The 17504-nt window shown below is 40.5% G+C and overlaps 1 protein-coding gene across 1 annotated transcript in view; it reads left to right on the forward strand.

Annotated features, from left to right (window-relative positions):
- Positions 1-17504, forward strand: part of COL4A4 (collagen type IV alpha 4 chain) — a 154329-nt gene that overhangs the window by 59577 nt on the left and 77248 nt on the right. Inside the window, exons 3-8 of the mRNA XM_073358896.1 lie at positions 3322-3456; positions 4828-4872; positions 6976-7092; positions 10210-10278; positions 14051-14104; positions 15410-15490. Of these exons, the coding sequence (XP_073214997.1) occupies positions 3322-3456; positions 4828-4872; positions 6976-7092; positions 10210-10278; positions 14051-14104; positions 15410-15490 (501 nt within the window). The remainder of the gene's footprint in view (positions 1-3321; positions 3457-4827; positions 4873-6975; positions 7093-10209; positions 10279-14050; positions 14105-15409; positions 15491-17504) is intronic.

A 17504-nucleotide genomic window follows, 5' to 3' on the forward strand; every position in this document is an offset into this window, starting at 1 on the left:
GAGGCCAGGTGGGCGGGTGCTAACAGCCGGCCGGCAGCCTGCCAGCACTCTAGCAACAGCAGAGAAAGAAAAAAAAACAACAAAAAGAAAGGAAAGGGGGGAGAGCGTCTGGCCCAGTCGGGGGGAAAGCCAAAAGCAGGGGCAAAAAGCAAGGAAGGCCCAGGCCAGAGGGCAGCACGAGAGCAGGCTAAGTAGGTCCCTTTTCCCTAGGTAAGGGAACAGGGAAGGAGAGCGTCTGGCCCAGTCGGGGGGAAAGCCAAAAGCAGGGGCAAAAAGCAAGGAAGGCCCAGGCCAGAGGGCAGCAGGAGAGCAGGCTAAGTAGGTCCCTTTTCCCTAGGTAAGGGAACAGGGAAGGTTCGAGAACCATCAGGAACCTTCTGGAGACAATTAAGACAGGCTGATTAGAACACCTGCAGCCAATCAAGAAGCTGCTAAAATCAATTAAGGCAGGCTAATCAGGGCACCTGGGTTTTAAAAAGGAGCTCACCCCAGTTTGTGGGTGGAGCTGGGAGCAAGAGGCACTAGGAGCTGAGAGTGAGAATGCGGACTGTTGGAGGATTGAGGAGTACAACCATTCTCAGACACCAGGAGCAAGGTCCTATGGTGAGGATAAAGAAGGTGTTGGGAGGAGGCCATGGGGAAGTAGCCCAGGGAGTTGTAGGTGTCGCACAGCTGTTCCAGGAGGCACTCTAGACAGCTGCATTCCACAGGGCCTTGGGCTGGAACCCAGAGTAAAGGGCGGGCCTGGGTTCCCCCCAAATTCTCCCAACTCCTGGTCAGACACAGGAGTCGACCTGGACTGTGGGTTCAGAAAAACGGCCAAGCTGAGGGCTGCCATGAAGCTCCAAGGCGAGCAAATCCTCCAATAAGCGCAAGACCCACCAAGGTGGAGCAGGAACTTTGTCACTATGTATATATATATATCAGATTTTTTTTTATTTAAATGGAATTTTTTTTTGATAAAATCCTTTTTGAGGAAAAACCCTATCTAAAGATAGTTTTAATTAAGATACATTATAGCTCAAAGATATCTCATCATGGAATAAGGATTATAAATTCTAATTGTATAGTATGAGACAATATATTCATGTAATATTTAAGAAAAGTTTTGTAAATGAGTTCCAATAGTTCATGGATTAGGGACCCAATTTTATGGGGCTCCAGGGGCTTCTGTATAGATTATTTAGGTTAATCTTTCTATCCAGCCAATGGGACTCAGGGCTCAGTCTAGAAGATACCATCAGAGATGCTTAGTTTTGCAGTTCTCAAACGGTGGATTTGTGTCTCCAGAGATAACATGCTTGTTAACAGAGAAAATGTTTTTAAATAAATATATAGAGGTGAGAAATAATAGACCTCAACTCTATTGTCTCTCTGCAAATTTGTGTACACAGAGTCAATCCCTTACCTCTCTCTAAAAGTGCAAAGTTTCAAATAGATCTGGATAAGGAGAAGAAGTCTGGAGATAAATGTGAGAAGGGAGGGACAGGCACTAGAAACAAAAGTGAAACTGAGCAGCATATTCCAGAAGTCTTGAGGTCTTTCTGAGTGTAGCCTTCATTGATTTGAGATCTACCATACCATTCTCTCACTAGAAGGGAAAACCTATAATGGCAGCAGGCCATAAAAGAGATCCAGTTTGGGAATAAGAATGATTCAGGAAATATATGTTTGGTGACGATGTTTTAAAGAAAGTCACACCAGTGGACTGGTGGAAGTCATTAAAGCACTTGGATTCAGAGACTGTTGAAGTGATAATCTCACTTTTAACAGCAGTAGCTTCTTCTGCTGGTGGAGAAAGACTATTTTCTTCCTTTGGACTAATTCATTCCAAATTGAGAAATCATTTGGGACCTGAAAAAGCAGGAAAGCTTGTTTTTCTTTTCCAGATTATGAACAAACAGGAAAATGAAGGGGAAGACAACATTTTAAGTTTCTCATGTTGACCTGGCTGACATAGTCGATTTAATTTTTTAAAAAAAAATATTTCATTTACGTATTTTAGTTTAAAACAATTTTAACAAAAACAAACCTGATTTTAAAAAAATGTGAATGTTTAACTAAATTAAAAAATTCATATGCTTGTTTTGTTAAAATATTATATGTTTGCTGTTGAAGAAAAAAAATCCAGAATACATAACGTTGTTGTTTTAGTTAAATAAAACAATTTAAATGTCTGTCTGGTGATGTTCTCCTCCTAATACAGCACGGCAAGAAAATCCTCCACATATTAATGATTAACCTGTTGAATTGGAGATAGTTCACCTCCCAAAGACTTCATAGATATCTGCTTCAATTACCTTTGGTAAATGAAATAACCAACAATCATTCATTTTCTGATATTGTAAAACTAATCTGAAAAGATAAATCACTTAAAAATGGATAGTGTGTACCTTCTAAAAAATGAAACCTACATCTATCTCTGAGTTGTGAAGAATATGTATTAAGGTTATAACAACCAACAAGAATGCACATTTATGTAGACATCCATGATTAAATTGAGTCTTCCTGATTCGTGATTTAAATCAAATCCACCCTGGTAAAAAGAATGACTTAGAACTGAAAGTCTTTCAGTGTTAATTATGAAGTTACTACTGTGACACTAATGTCTAAACCAACTTCAGAACAGCAAGGAGAACCTTAAGTTAAAGGGAGACTGTCAGCTGGCCAATCACTTTTTCCTCTAATAATGTTGTACTTGCTAGTAACACCTAGAATGACTATGGGGGAAAGAATTTAGCAAACCAGTTCTTAATATTTTTCAGTTTGTTTATTTTGTGCACATGGCAGCACTTTGTGTATTGCTATTTTACTGATTTCCCCAAATAGGTAGTTTCTCCCTCACTGAAACATCAGCAGGTAAGATGAACAGATATACTCTTTAAAAAAAATCCCAACCATTCTATTTAAAGGGTACTCTGTTGGAACCTGGATTTTTTTTTTTAAATTAGTCATTATAAAAAGATTCAGATTGACAGGTAAAATTTTCAGAAGTGGCCAAGTGATGTAGGAGCTTAAATCTGATAGGACTTTAGCATCTTTTACATTTTATTCAAAGCACAAACATTCCAAAAGTGTAGTATTCGACTGCAATATCAATAGACAGTAACCACAACAACATAAAAGTAAAGTCACTACCAAAATATTTTTCAAAGTGACTGTGTGAAATCTTGGTCATTATATTACTAAACATACAATTTATAAATATTGCAAACTTTGTTTTACTTATAGTGTTCTCCACGCCATCAACAGCAGCCAGAGGGAGGTTAAGTATATTTATTTACTGAACTACCTCTGAATTATTTCTTCTGTTTCTTTCAGGGTCAGCCTGGTCACTTAGGTGCTCAAGGTCCAATTGGATCTTTGGGATGTACAGGGCCAGATGGTTTGCAAGGAGAGAAAGGAGAGAGAGGTGAGAATGGGCTGCCTGGGCCCGCTGGAGAAAAGGGTGATAAGGTAGGAAATGCCATGGGAAGGTCTTTTTTAGTATGTAAAATATAACGGTGAATATTGCAAAATGAAACAAATCAAGAACAATAAAAGCCTTTACTGAACGTTAAAATTACATGGACATCTCCTGTTCTTACTCATGCAAAACTTCCACTGAAATCAGTTGTAGAGCTGCCTGAGAAAGAACTGCAGAATTTTGCCCCAAGTTATTAAATTGAAGTTGGCAGTAAAAAGTTAAAATTCAGGGGTCTAAGTGTCCATTTGATATGTCCCACCTCACTCACATTAGTATCAAGGTGGTTACGTGCACATATGTGGGGGAAGAATAGAACTTTAAAATAGTACTATACAATAGGCATAACTTTGCCACCTTTGGTTATGGTGGGTAATGGAATCATAAATGGTGCCTTTTATTATAATTCAGCCTTTGGTTTTACATAGTTCTACAATCCTTGAACCTTTACCCTGGCTTTCACTTGTCTAATTCCATTGACACCAGTGTCAGTGAGATCAGAATTTAGCTTCTTTTGTACAACTCCACTAAAATATAGGGCTTGATCCTCCTCTGGAGTCAAGAAAAGTTGTGCCATTGATATAAGTGGGAGCAGAAGCCAGCCTCTAATATGACACATGCTATTATTTTACACATTATGGCTAAATTCATTTTTTGAGTAATCCCTTGTGCTTTAATGGATGAAGTTGGCCCCAAGAATTTAATATTGTCCCCCAGTACCATTTGTGGCATTCATAGCTATCATTGATCATTGTTCAAGATACACTAGCTAGATAACCTCAGGTGGAGTCTGTCCACTTTATATCAGAGATACAAAGTGGGTGAGGTATATCTTTTATTGGACCAATTTCTATTGGTGAGAGAGACAAGTTTTCAAGCTACACAGAGCTCTTTTTCAGGTCTGGGAAAGGTAGTCAGAGTATCACAGCTAAATACAAGGTGTTTTACCATAACTGGCCACTTGGCCTTGAATGGTCTCTTACAATATGTGTTAACTATTTATGCTAAACAATCTGTTCCACCTTGTATTTAGCTGTGACACTCTGAATATCTTTCCCAGACCTGAAGAAGAGCTCTGTGTAGCTCAAAAGCTTGTCTCTTTCACCAGCAAAAGTTGGTCGAATAAAAGATATTACCTCACCCATCTTGTTTCTCTAATATTCTGGTATCAACACAGCTACAGCAACACTGCAGACATCTTATATAGCCGTTTATCCTGTAGGGAGGTCTTAAATTCATGATTCAAATGTGACTTTATTTCCTGATAGTTTTTGACCTAATTTTACAGCACTACATCCTCATGTTGTCCTCAGTTTCAAAGTGTTCTCAAAGAACAAAATTGTAAAAGTGATTTATTTTTTTAGGGCCCAACAGGAGTCCCAGGATTTCCTGGTTTAGATGGTGTGCCTGTAAGTACACTGCCAATATTGTGTTATAAAGATTACAGTTCGTCTGAACCCATAGGGAACTATTTTAACAGGTTACCTAAATAATCAGATATGGTTAGTTTTATACCCTTCGTTACTATATCACCTGGAGAGCTGCATATGTTGTACATGTGTGAAAAACAAAGTAAACCATTATGACATTTAGTATTGATAATACTTCACACTTTACATGTTTTCCAAAAGACAGTACAAACCAACTAATTAAATCCATTAACACCTCTTTGAGTTAAGTAAATATTATTACCATTTTACAGAGGGGGGGATTGGAGATAGAGAGGTTAACTGAGACTTGCTCAAATCCATGCAGCATGGAAATGCCAATGCCAGGATTAAAAACAAGTAGTTTCTGACTCTAGTCTCTAAAGTAGACCACACGGCTTCTGAATATTCTTAAAATAGCTAAAAGGATCCCAAAGTATCTTTTTCTGTTGAAACATTTTGAGCGCTGTGCAGCAGTCCTTACTCAAATAAAAATCCCATTGAAACCAACTCGGGGAGGGATAGCTCAATGATTTGAGAATTGGCCTGCTAAACCCAGGGTTGTGAGTTCAATCCTTGAGGGGGCCATTTAGGGATCTGGGGGAAAAAATTGGGGATTGGTCCTGCTTTGAGGAGGGGGTTGGACTATGTGACCTCCTGAGGTCCCTTCCAACCCTGATATTCTATGATTCAGTGGGAGATCTTCTGAATAGGAACTATAGATCTGGATACCTCAGTATTAAGGTACACAGAAATACAGCTTTGAGTACAAGGTGTCATATATAAATGGAAGTGAAAGGACAGGATGCTCTATTAAATCAATATTTTGAAAATGATTTTTTATTAGAGTTAAATCCTGGGAGGGCCTTTATGACTACAAAAGTGGAAATAGTGCACGTTGGATGTTCATGTAGGCCAGGAAGCAGAAATCCTGTGGAGGGGATCTCTGATCCATTTGTGCTCTGTGTTTGCTCTCCATATCTGTCCATGTAGTTGGGATTGTTTCTAGAGGAGCTGTAAAAGACATGACTCCGTAAGATCAAAATCTATCATAGAGAAGACAACAGGGTTGTGTCTGCTAGAGTTGTCTGGAAAATAGAAATCCCTTTCCATGAAAAATTGCATGTTTGGGAAAAAAATTATCCTGAATCAGGACGAAAAGACAAGGATGCAAAATTTTTCACAGGAAGGGATTTTTTAAAAATTATTGTTTCAGAAGCACTAAAATGGGATTTTTTTTATTTGCCAGCTTCCCGCTTGGAAGGTTCTTCTTCCAGACAACAATCTTCCAGGTTGGCTGCCGAGGAGTAGTCATTTCAGTTTTTGCAATGGAAAACTTAACTTTTTTTTGGCAAAACTGACATTTTCATTTGACAATTTTTAATTTTGCCCAAAAGGCATTTTCAGTTGGAAAATTATTCTGATGGAAAATTCCCAACCAACCTCACTGTCCACTACTCTCCCATTCCTATAATAGTGAATGGTCAGTGCATCGGGGGTTGGAAAATCAGTTCCTCCATCCCACAGTTTGTGTGTGGATTTTCCTGAGCTCACAGTATGTTTGACTCAAGTTGTGCCCTATTTTCTTGAATTGCACCCTAACAGTAAAAAAGGGCCTAGCTAGTTTGGGATGACCTTAGTGTAGGTCATTCACAAGGAATAAAACCTTTGCATGTTTCTCCAAATATAATAGCTCTTTATTGCTTCCAGAAGGAATTTACTCTCGGAGAGCTTGATTTTGCTTCCAGTGAAGAAAAACTTTTGTTATTGATTCTAATGAAAGCAGCATCCAACCTAATTCTCTGACTCATCCAGCAGAGCTACTGTGCATTAAAGAAGGGAATGTAAGAGGTATCAGACCAAAAACTCTAGTTTCAGATTACAGCCCCTTTGAGCCTATTGCTAGGTGTAAGGAAAATTCTCATAGATCTCAGTGGGAGGCTTTTCCAGTGTAAAGAGTGTAGAAGCGAGATATGTGGGTGATCCTCTGTCCCAATTCTGGGTTACCAGTGTCACTGTGGTGTTTAGACAAAACCTGAACCTAAATAACCATGCCATCTTTACATGTAATTAAACCCTCACTAGGGATATCCTGGAGTTGAAGGGTCCAGGGGCAAACCTGGCTTGGATGGCTGCAATGGTTCAAGAGGAGATCCTGGATTTCCAGGAGAGAGAGGGTGTATTGGACCAAGAGGCTCATTTGTAAGTTATGAGCTTTATTATATCTATTTAAACTTTCTCTCCATGTTAACACCTTTCAAAATTAAAGGGGCATTAGGCTTATGACTCTGGGTACCTGAGCTCATGTCCTGACTCGGCCATCTTCTACACCGCACCTTTTATGAGGTGCTGACTGGGCTTCCCACTCCTCCTGTTAGCTTCAGCGAAGTGGAGGGTGTTCAGCACCTTGCAGGATCTGGTGTTAGGTTAAAGATGAAATTAAGTTTGCTAACCCTTAAACTGAAGTTCTGCAGTACTTGATCACACAAGAACTCCTTCAAGCTCAGAGAGCTGTGTAGGAAACATACTTGCGTATATACCCACACCCTTCAAGTGTGCCTTTTCTCTACTTGCCTAAGCTATGCCTCACTGGCTACACTACCGTTTATACCCATGCTAGGGGGACTGCGCTGATATGTACTCCATATGCCGCTGAAAGAAGCATGCCGTGTAGACATACCTTGAGATGCACACAAGCACCTTGTGCTCCCATGTAATAGCCAGCCACAGGCTGGCCCCGAGGTATATTTTATAAAACTGAAATATTTAAAATTACCTCTCAGATTGTTAGCTTTTCCCTCTGAAAACAGAAAGTGTGTCTGAATTAAAATTGGTCCAATATTTTAATATTGGCTAAAGGAGATTAATAACTCAGAACCAGATCCTCAGTTGGTGGAAACTGGTATAGCTCCAGTGACTGCAATGGAACTATGCTGATTTACGCCAGCCAAGGATCTGACCCACAGTGTTTGACCTTTTGCAAAAATATGGTATGGCTACCAGGTCATTAGGTTAAGGGCTGCTCTAAATTTTCTAAACTAAACAATAAACAGTTCTGGATGTTATGCTAAAGTCTAACACATTTAACTGAAGGTACTTGGTTGATCACCGTATGTAAGCATTAAACTACTTGAAGGACATTAGAGGTCACCCTGTTTGCTGTATTTGAGCCTTAGTTTAATAGAAAGGTCATCTGCGGGAAGATGTAACGAACTGATTGTGTCAAAGTTAGTACTGTGCTGTTAGCGCCATTTTCTGAAAATTACGCTATGGCCTTATTATTGTTTGTAATCCAGGACTGCCCCACGACATGGCTAGTACTGCTTACACGAACAGCCTGAGGCCCTGACTCAGCAAGTTACTAATGCACATGGCCTAACTTTAAGCATGTGAGCAGTCCTATTGAAGCCAGTGAAACTATTCAGATGCTTAAAATTAGGCATGTACTTAAGTTCCTTGCTGAATCCAGGCCTAAGAAAACAAGCAATATACAAGCCGAAGGATAAGGCAGAGGAATAAAATATGATCCAAATACAATAATTAACCCTCCCTACATTTCTGGTGGTGTAGTTTTAATAGGATGCAAAATGCCATCAGCTCACAATTTGATAAAAATCTAACCCACTACATCTTTCAGAACAATAGAATAACTTCTGTTCAACATGGTAACGGTAGCTGCTAGGAAATCTCTGACTGTACTTTGGCTCACGGACTAGACTCTCACCTACAAGAAGTAGAGGGATGAAATAAAAGAAAAAGTGAGACATGGAACAAAATTATAGCCTGAATCTAGCTGGTTCAAGGAAATCTGAGCCTTTGCAGACCTATCACTCCCAGCATATAAAAACATAAAAGAACAGACACGCAGCCTTGGATCCAAACTAAAATACCAACACCAAGAAATTGGGCTTTCTAGGAAAACATGACAAAGTCAGAGCAAATATCTTAATTATCTACTTGAGTATAATAATGCCACATCAAGCTCTATATATAGTTTGACTCCAATTTACTAACTGATTTATTGCGCCAAATACCAACTTGATTACCTACTACCAGTATCACAATGGGCTGTTAATTCCCCTGATACTTCCTGTTTACGTCATTTTCCTGTATAATTTCCTATATTAATTAAATACATGTTAATTACACTTTTATTAAATATATACCTATTATTGTCCCTTTAAATCACAAATAAATGGTTGGAAAAATTAAAGGAAGGGTTGACAACATAAAATCCTAGCTTAAGTAGCTGAAAAGGTGACAAGATTCATTTAATAAAAATATTTTGTTGTACAAAGAAATCAAACTCAAAATTTGTTTAGAGACATAAGTGTAAATAAGGCAGAGGTAAATATAGCTTTCATTGGGACAGTTGCAGAAAAGCCTCTGTCTGACAGGTCCATTCTGCTACAGCAGCATTTTTCAAAGTTCAGGTTGTCGCGGCATGTCAGGCACTGGGTCGCTCTGGTCAGCACTGCCGACTGGGACATTAAAAGTCCCGTAGGCGGTGCTGCCCAGCTAAGGCAGGCTAGTGCCGAGCTGTTCCGACACCGCTCTGCACCCCGGAAGCGGCCAGCAGCGGGTCTGGCTTCCAGGCAGGGGAGCCACAGGGCTCCGCATGTTACCCCCCGCTGCAAGCACCACCCGGCCAATGAGAGCTGGGGGCAGGAGGGGCATTGCCTGCAGGCGAGAGTCACGCAGAGCTGCTTGTGCACCTCTGTCTAGGAGCCTGATCTGCTGCTGGCTGTTTCAGGAACGCAACACAGTCCTCGGTGCCAGGACAGGCGGGAAGCCTGCCTCTGCACTCCGGCTGCACCGCTGACGGGGAGCGCCCCAATTCCTTGCCTTAGCCCTGAGTCCCCCTCCAAACCCAGAACCCTTTCCTGCACCCCAAACTGCTCATCTGCGGCCACACCCCAGAGCCTGTCCTCCCAGCCCTGAGTCCCCCCCCATTGCAAACCTGGAGCCCTTTCTGCACCCAAACTCCTCATCCCCAGCCGCACCACAGAGCCTGCACGCCCAGCCCAGAGCCATGACCCCCTCCCACACCCCAACCCCCTGCCCCAGCCCTGAGCTCCCCTAGCCACTCCTGCACCCCAAGCCCCTGGTTTGAATTTTTAGGAAAGGTAAAGAACTTACATGCCAGTAGCCACTGTGTCCACTGAAATTAAATATGGCTGGGAGGTATAGAGAGTATTAATGCCGTCAAAACTGAGAAGTTATCACTGAAACTGTACAGTAACTTAAGAGTATCAGAGGACGGATCATAATGTTATTACAGAACATAATATAATTTTTAATTACTGACTGATTTTTCAGGGTGTTCTTGGGCAAAAAGGAGAAAAAGGAAACTCTGCATATATTTCAGATTTCATTAGAGGTGCTCCAGTAAGTATATTATTGTGGAAATAATCATAAAATGTAGGAAGACATGTATAACAAATGTAAATATTCTAATAACTTCAAATTGTTTAATAAAAGCTAATTTATCTCTTTTTAAAACAGAAATTAAATGCAAATATGTTAACTGCAGTATACAGATTGAGATATTAATTGCCCTAAAGGCAGGAAATTCCCACAACAGCTATACATTGCCCCCAAAGTCTCTAGGAACATATAGACAGGCATTAAAATTACCATTGTGTTCAGTAATGGAAGATTCTACAAATGTACAAAAGAAGCGGAATTAGGGTTGCTGTGGGACACAGAACTTCAAATTGCCATGGACAATAGAGGACAATATGGACCTAAAGCCAAACACTTGTTGAATTTTGGGGCTGATGGGTAACACAATTGGCATAGTGAGTTCACATAACACATGGATGAAGGCTTTGTAGCTGCTTCTCTCAGTAAGATGCCTTTGTGCTTCCTAATTGCTTCCAGTTAGTGCTTGCTGCTGATTGCAGGTTTGGTTTAATACGCATCTGCTTCCTGCACACCACATCTACTTGGGGATATCATTATCATTGTTTCTAACAGTGCCTACAATGTATTAGGTCCTTTTCAAACATAAAGGAAGGCATGGACTCTGCCACAAAAGAGGTTATACTGTGGCTCCCATCCTGCAAACACTTATGCACAAAGTAACTTTACTCGCCTTTGCAGGATTGGGATCTAAAAGACAGAGGGGAGAGAGAGAGAGAGAGAGAGAGAGAGAGAGAGAGATGGAGGTTCACGGAAAGGGGAACAGCAAACCGGTAGGATACTGATAAGCAAAGCAGTAAGGTACTGGGATTGGCCACATCATAATAATGCAAAATTTTAACGATGCTTTAAAAGGAAAAACAAACTTATGAGCGTATCCTTAACTGGTGTAAATATAGTTCCACTAACGTCAGTGGAGCTATGCTGGTTTATACCAGTTGAAGATCCAGACCTTTATATCTCAAGATGTCTAAACTAATCCATCACTGCCCTACAACCAGGACAAAACTCCCATTGAATTCAGTGGAGCAGAGCAGACACATAGCGAGTGCTCTGCTATGGTAGTCATGCACATATCTTGGTGGACTCACTCTCTGGAGGGATGTTGCCCTGTTGCTTGAAGATAGGAAGAATGTTTCCTTCTCTCTTCCATTCTCTCACACAGCGGTACACCAGAATGCAGGCTGTGGCTCATTATCTTTTGCATTTAATCTTCAATTCATCTGGAGTTAGACTAATAGTAAAAACTTTACTTAACCCTATGTTTAAATGTAGGCGATTTTGCTAACTTGAATACAGTACAGTGAAACTGTTGAGCGAAGTGCTGGAGCTCCCATGCTTTATCACTAATTCATTTTTCATGCATGCAGTTTGGGAGTATTTTTATGATTTAAAGTAAAATCAAATCAACAAAAGTATAATCAAATACATGACTTCAGCTACTCTCCTATGAGCTGTTCCCTGTTTTAGAGACTCATAGGTGCATCTGTATCTGAAGTCAGTTATTGTTTTTATGTATTTTCTTTATTATTGGACATTTTTGTGTTTTCATAAAGGCTTTCTCCCTTAATGTTCCCTCATTCCTTTTGGTTGATCCAGTACTGACATCATAATCCTGTACTAATGACACTAGTCTATTGCCCTGGAAATTATTGTGTTGTCACTATTCATCACTGTGTCTTAACTTTGATATCAAAAAGAAAATTTGGGCTTGAGGAAGCCAGTCTTCCTTTAAAATACTAAAAGCTTTAGTATGTAGATAACATTATAAAATTTATTAGAAAAATTCTCTGCAAAATATTTAAATGTATGTCGGTAGTTAAATTATATATTTAAATGTTGTGATATCAAGTTCTTTAAACCCAAAGCTTGATGTCATTTATATGATTATTTCTATATGATGGAAAATCACGTGTTGGCTCATAATTCTGTGGTAAAGTGAAAGTGTGATCCTTTATTTAGAAAAATACTTTTCATTCCAGGGACCAAGAGGTGAACCAGGCCCCCCTGGCACACCTGTAAGTATCTTTCTGCTGCTCACATATATGCCTGATCGTTTTGAACAACATACTAAAGCATGAGTACATTACTGCCATGTATTAAAAGTGAGTAATCCTTACTTATGAATGGTCTCATTGAAAATGTAGTAGTGAATGATAGTAGGAGAGAGAAAGACCAACAGCTTTTAACCTGATTTGCCTTCACTATTACCACCCATACACGAGAGATTAAAGATAGTGTAGGAAAAGCAGAAGATGACAGAGTGTATCATGAGTGAGGCTCAAGCTGATGTGATTGGAGGGTGCTAGGTTGCTTCACTGTTGGAGCACACGATACTAGGTGCAAGAGGACAAAAGTCACAAGAATAGATGAGCAAGCCAACATAGCCAGGTCAGATTCACCATCACTGGCCGTGAGGAACTGAAGCAGACATTGCCCGTGCTTCCCACATTGCATGTGGTTTTGGTCCAGTGGATTTGCAGAGTACTGACCAACTGATGCCCCATCACATTCACAAGCCCCCGGAAATCTCTGTGACAAGCAAGCAGTGGATGGGGGCAGATCCTCACTGTGTGGGGCTGCTGGGTCTTCCCAGAGTGCACCGAGTGCCTTGGAATTTGGCCATAAAAATAAAATCCCAAATGAAATATTTTCTATTTTTTTGTTAAGCAGTCCTCCTCCCTATAGCTCAGGGACCCTCTTTTTTATATCCCAAGGGCTATAGCATCTCCAGTGTTTTGGTAACCTGAGCTTAATTCTTTTCAACATGCTATTATTTATATACATGACTAGTGTATACTAGAGAGACTAGTGTGTACTGGATGAGGTAATACCTTTTACTGGACCAACTTTTGCTGGTGAGAGAGACAAGCTTTCGAGCTACACAGAGCTCTTCTTCAAGTCTGGGAAAGGTAGTCAGAGTGTCACAGCTAAATACGAGGTGGAACAGATTGTTGAGCATAAATAAACACATTTTGTAAGAGATCATTAAACGTGAAATGGTCCGTTAATATCTCTGCAGTCATTTGGCAAAAAAGAGGGGTTACTGGGATATAGATTGTTGTAATAATCCATCAATCCATTGTCTTTGTTAAGACTTTTTTTTTTACTGTCTAGCAAAGTTATGAATTTAAGCTCCCAAACTCATCTTTTGAAAGTGTTATGCAAGTTTCCTTTGAGGATGAGGACTGAGAGGTCAGATAAGGAGTGATCATTTTGTGAATCTATTCCACCTTGTATTTAGCTGTGACACTCTTACCACCTTTCCCAGACCTGAAGAAGACCTCTGTGTAGCTTGAAAGATTGTCTTTCTCACCAACAGATGTTGGTCCAATAAAAGATATTACCTCACCCACCTTGTCTTTCTGATATCTTGGGATCAACACGGCTACAAGACCACCGCAAACAACAATAGTCTATACTAGTATAACTGTCTAATAGTTATAGTATATATAATGTACTATATACTACTATACATAACCATATACATAGCGTCTATACTGCATGACCTAGGAATTGTTCTAGAACATCAGTCAAATGGGAATAAAGACGCTGCCAGTTGTATATGACTGGAATAGTGCCAATGGGCCGTAGATGGAGTCCAAGTGATATAGGCAATTAGGAGCTTAATGAGAGTTTGGAGCCACTATGTGACATGTTGAGCAATTCTGTGCGAGGAAGAAATTAAGATGCTAGTGTTTTCACAAACAAATACATCTTTTCTCCTCTTTTTCAGGGCGCTAGGGGGCTAAGGGGCCCACATGGATTGCCAGGTCAACCAGGCTTGCAGGTAAGACTGGCACTGTTCTATAATACTGCATTTTGACATTATATATAAATACTTGTTCACTCATCTAAAAAGTTCAGCCCCAGTGTAAATTCAAGCCTAGACATTTGCTATAAGGCAGTTAATTAAAGTGCCTGATTCTGCCTGGCCCTTACACAGGTCTGCAGTGGGGGAATGAGAGTACAAGGACCCTTCCACAAGCTTGTGCACACACACATGTAAGGTCCACATAGAATTCCAGTCCTTGGGCACAGAAAAGTGCTGCTAATGCTCTCTCCCAACTCCTTCCCTGCAAACAAAGCCCTGAAGGAGTCAGGGAAGATATGGAGCCAGAGCTCCACTCCACTAAGGGTAGACAAGTGGAGCTAGGGAGGGATTGCACAATTCAATGGGGAGGTGAGGCAATAGGCACACAGCCTGTGCACCTCAGGTGAGCTCTGAGAGAAATTTTGCCTCCAGGTGCTCCCAATAAAGAGTTGCAGCTCTGGCTCATGCTCAGTGAAAAGCTTTGCTTTCAAGTCAGAATATTAAGTTATTTGACTCTCTTTTTTAAAGGGAGCTCCGGGCCTTCCTGGTTTGCAAGGTGATCAGGTTAGTGTCTGCTTTCCATGGGGTTGGTACAGTTTCAGTGAAATATATATTTATGCTGATATTTAAAGCATTTGACTATTTCTGTTAGCAAAGTTTCAAAAACTTTAATTGTTAAATTATTTTGCAAGCATTTTTGTGATTATTTTTACTCACCATCGCTAGTTTTGATCTTTTTCATTAGGGCAATCCAGGTACTGGAGTGGATGGACAAAAGGGGGAGCTGGTAAGCAAACAGTTAGTGGTATTAAAGGTGGCCTGGATGTAGAATTAAATGTATATATGCCTAGGAAAATACATAGTCCTTATAGCTTTACTTAGTATACAGTTACTATGGTTAGTTACAGATGTTCATATAGTTTTACTTATGAAACAATCCCTCCAGCCCTGCCCTGATCCTGCACAGAGATCCATGTAGGCAGACTGTGACACCTGCTTGAAGTCCCACTGACTTCATTGGCACTGCAAGTACCATGGTATAGTACAGTATCCTATATACTCCTGTAACGGATATAGGGAGCATTACCTTCCTTTGATTGAAAGAGTGCCGGATGGTTGACAGGCCTCTGCAGAGCTCTTTGTACCCACAGATCAGCAGAAGCTGTTCAATGATAGTAGAGATGTTAGTGTTGTAAGTAGGAGATTTCAATGTTCTGAAGCCTTGCAGAGCCAGTGTGTTGAACCAGATGTTCATTTTTACTGCTTCTCTGGCTTTCACAGGGTGATGTTGGACCTCCTGGATCTCCAGGACAGCCATTGTTGGTTGGGCCGCCTGATTTTTTCCTGGTTAAAGGAGAAAAGGTTTGCAAATTAAAGTCTATTTTTAAACATTACTGTACTCAGTTTACTATAAGTGCTATCCCATGATGCATTTTTGCACAGATTATATATAAAGGACATTTATTTTATTGAGTAATATACCACCATCATCAATAGAAATGCTGTTATCCAGTATTGTACTGGCAGACAGAGGCCAGGCCAGCCATCATGTTACTGCTGCAGCCCACCTATTCCCTCCATGAGGTGCCTCTGTGCCAGAGCAGGAGGGTAAAAGGAAATACCATTCGCCTTTGTCCTTTTTCCCCACTCTGCACCATTGACAAACTGCCTGAGTGCCGGGCTGAATTTACACACATTAGCAAAAACTCACTAAGAGTCTGTCAAGACTGAGGTTATGTCTGCACTATACAGGTTTTAGTGACGTGGCTGTGTTGCCACAGCCGTGCCGCTAAAAGTCGTGCAGTGTAGCCACTGTTTGTCAGCTCTCCTGCTGACAAAAAACTTCTACCCCAACAAGTAGCAGCAGCTTTGTTGGCAGGAGAGCACACCTGCCGACAATGCGCTGTTCACACTGGCGCTTGTCACGGCAAAACTTGTGTCTTTCGGCGGGGAGGGGTTTTTAACACCTCTGAAAGATAAAAGTTTTGTCGTTCAATTGCCAGTGTAGACATAACCTTATTATCTCTGGCACTGAATTTCTTTCCCTATCCATCTCACAGTTTCATTCATTTCCTTAGACATTTGTATTTAGTTTATCTTAATGGAAAGATGAATTAGATTTTTTCAGCAAGTTTCAGGCTCTACTGAAGACAGGTCAAACTGTCAGGCAGCCAACCTTGATGTATTACTTATGAAAAATAAGTGTGGTCCCAGTGTCTATTTTGAAAATGAAATCATGGTATTTAGAGTAATTCCTCTATGACAGGTGTGCTTTGGCTAGAGTTGTAGCACTCCAGGTAGTCAAAATGGATAGAATAATCCTAGTGGCAAAGAGTCCTGTGGCACCTTATAGACTAACAGACGTATTGGAGCATAAGCTTTCGTGGGTGAATACCCACTTCGTCGGATGACATGCTTATGACTAAGTGGGTATTCACCCATGAAAGCTTATGCTCCAATACGTCTGTTAGTCTATAAGGTGCCACAGGACTCTTTGCTGCTTTTACAGATCCAGACTAACGTGGCTACCCCTCTGAGAATAATCCTAGCAATATACTCTACAGAGTCATGGACTGTCCTTTGCTGTAGATCCTAAACATTTAAAATGCACCTCTGGTCTAAAAAACAATTGTAAAAATTGTATTGTGGAGTCCTATATTGGAATCTCAGTGATTTTCAGATCTAATTAACATTATATACAAATGAAAAGATAATTTTTGCTAACGGCCAGCTCAGCAGAGACAAAGTGGGTGAGGTAATATCTTTTATTGGACCAACCTCTGTTGGTGAGAGAGACAAACTTTCAAGCTACACACAGCTCTTCTTCAGGTTTGGGAAAGGAACTCCTAGCCTCACAGTGAAGTGCAGGTGGAAGAGATAGTCGTTATCCACAAAAACAACAAGGAGTACAAACACGGCTACCTCCTGATACTTAGAATAAGTAGTTAGCACATATTGTAAGGGACCAATCAAGTCTGCAGCACACATTGTAAGGGACCATTAACATATATTGTAAGGGTCCATTCCAGGTCTGCAGACTCAATCTGGGAAATGAGAGTCAAGCTGGGATCTTTCCTGCTGCGCATCACCCACAGTAATTTTGTCCTCAGTTACAGCTGTGCAACTGACTCAGGGCAAAAATTTGCTTTCTAATGACAAGCTTTTTGGACTCTACACATGCACAGGTTACAGTCTGAATGAGTAACAAGGTGCCATATTTACTGACACTTTTCAGGGCAGAACAAAACTTCAGAGTTATACAAGACTTAAATATATTTTGCATGCTAAGATGAAAAAATTCTACATATTTATATTTAGGGTGTAAAAGGAATGCCTGGGTTGGTAGGACCCAAAGGATCACATGGGCCCAAAGTAA

This window comes from Lepidochelys kempii, chromosome 9, assembly GCF_965140265.1.
Source record: "Lepidochelys kempii isolate rLepKem1 chromosome 9, rLepKem1.hap2, whole genome shotgun sequence".
NCBI lineage: Eukaryota > Metazoa > Chordata > Testudines > Cheloniidae > Lepidochelys > Lepidochelys kempii.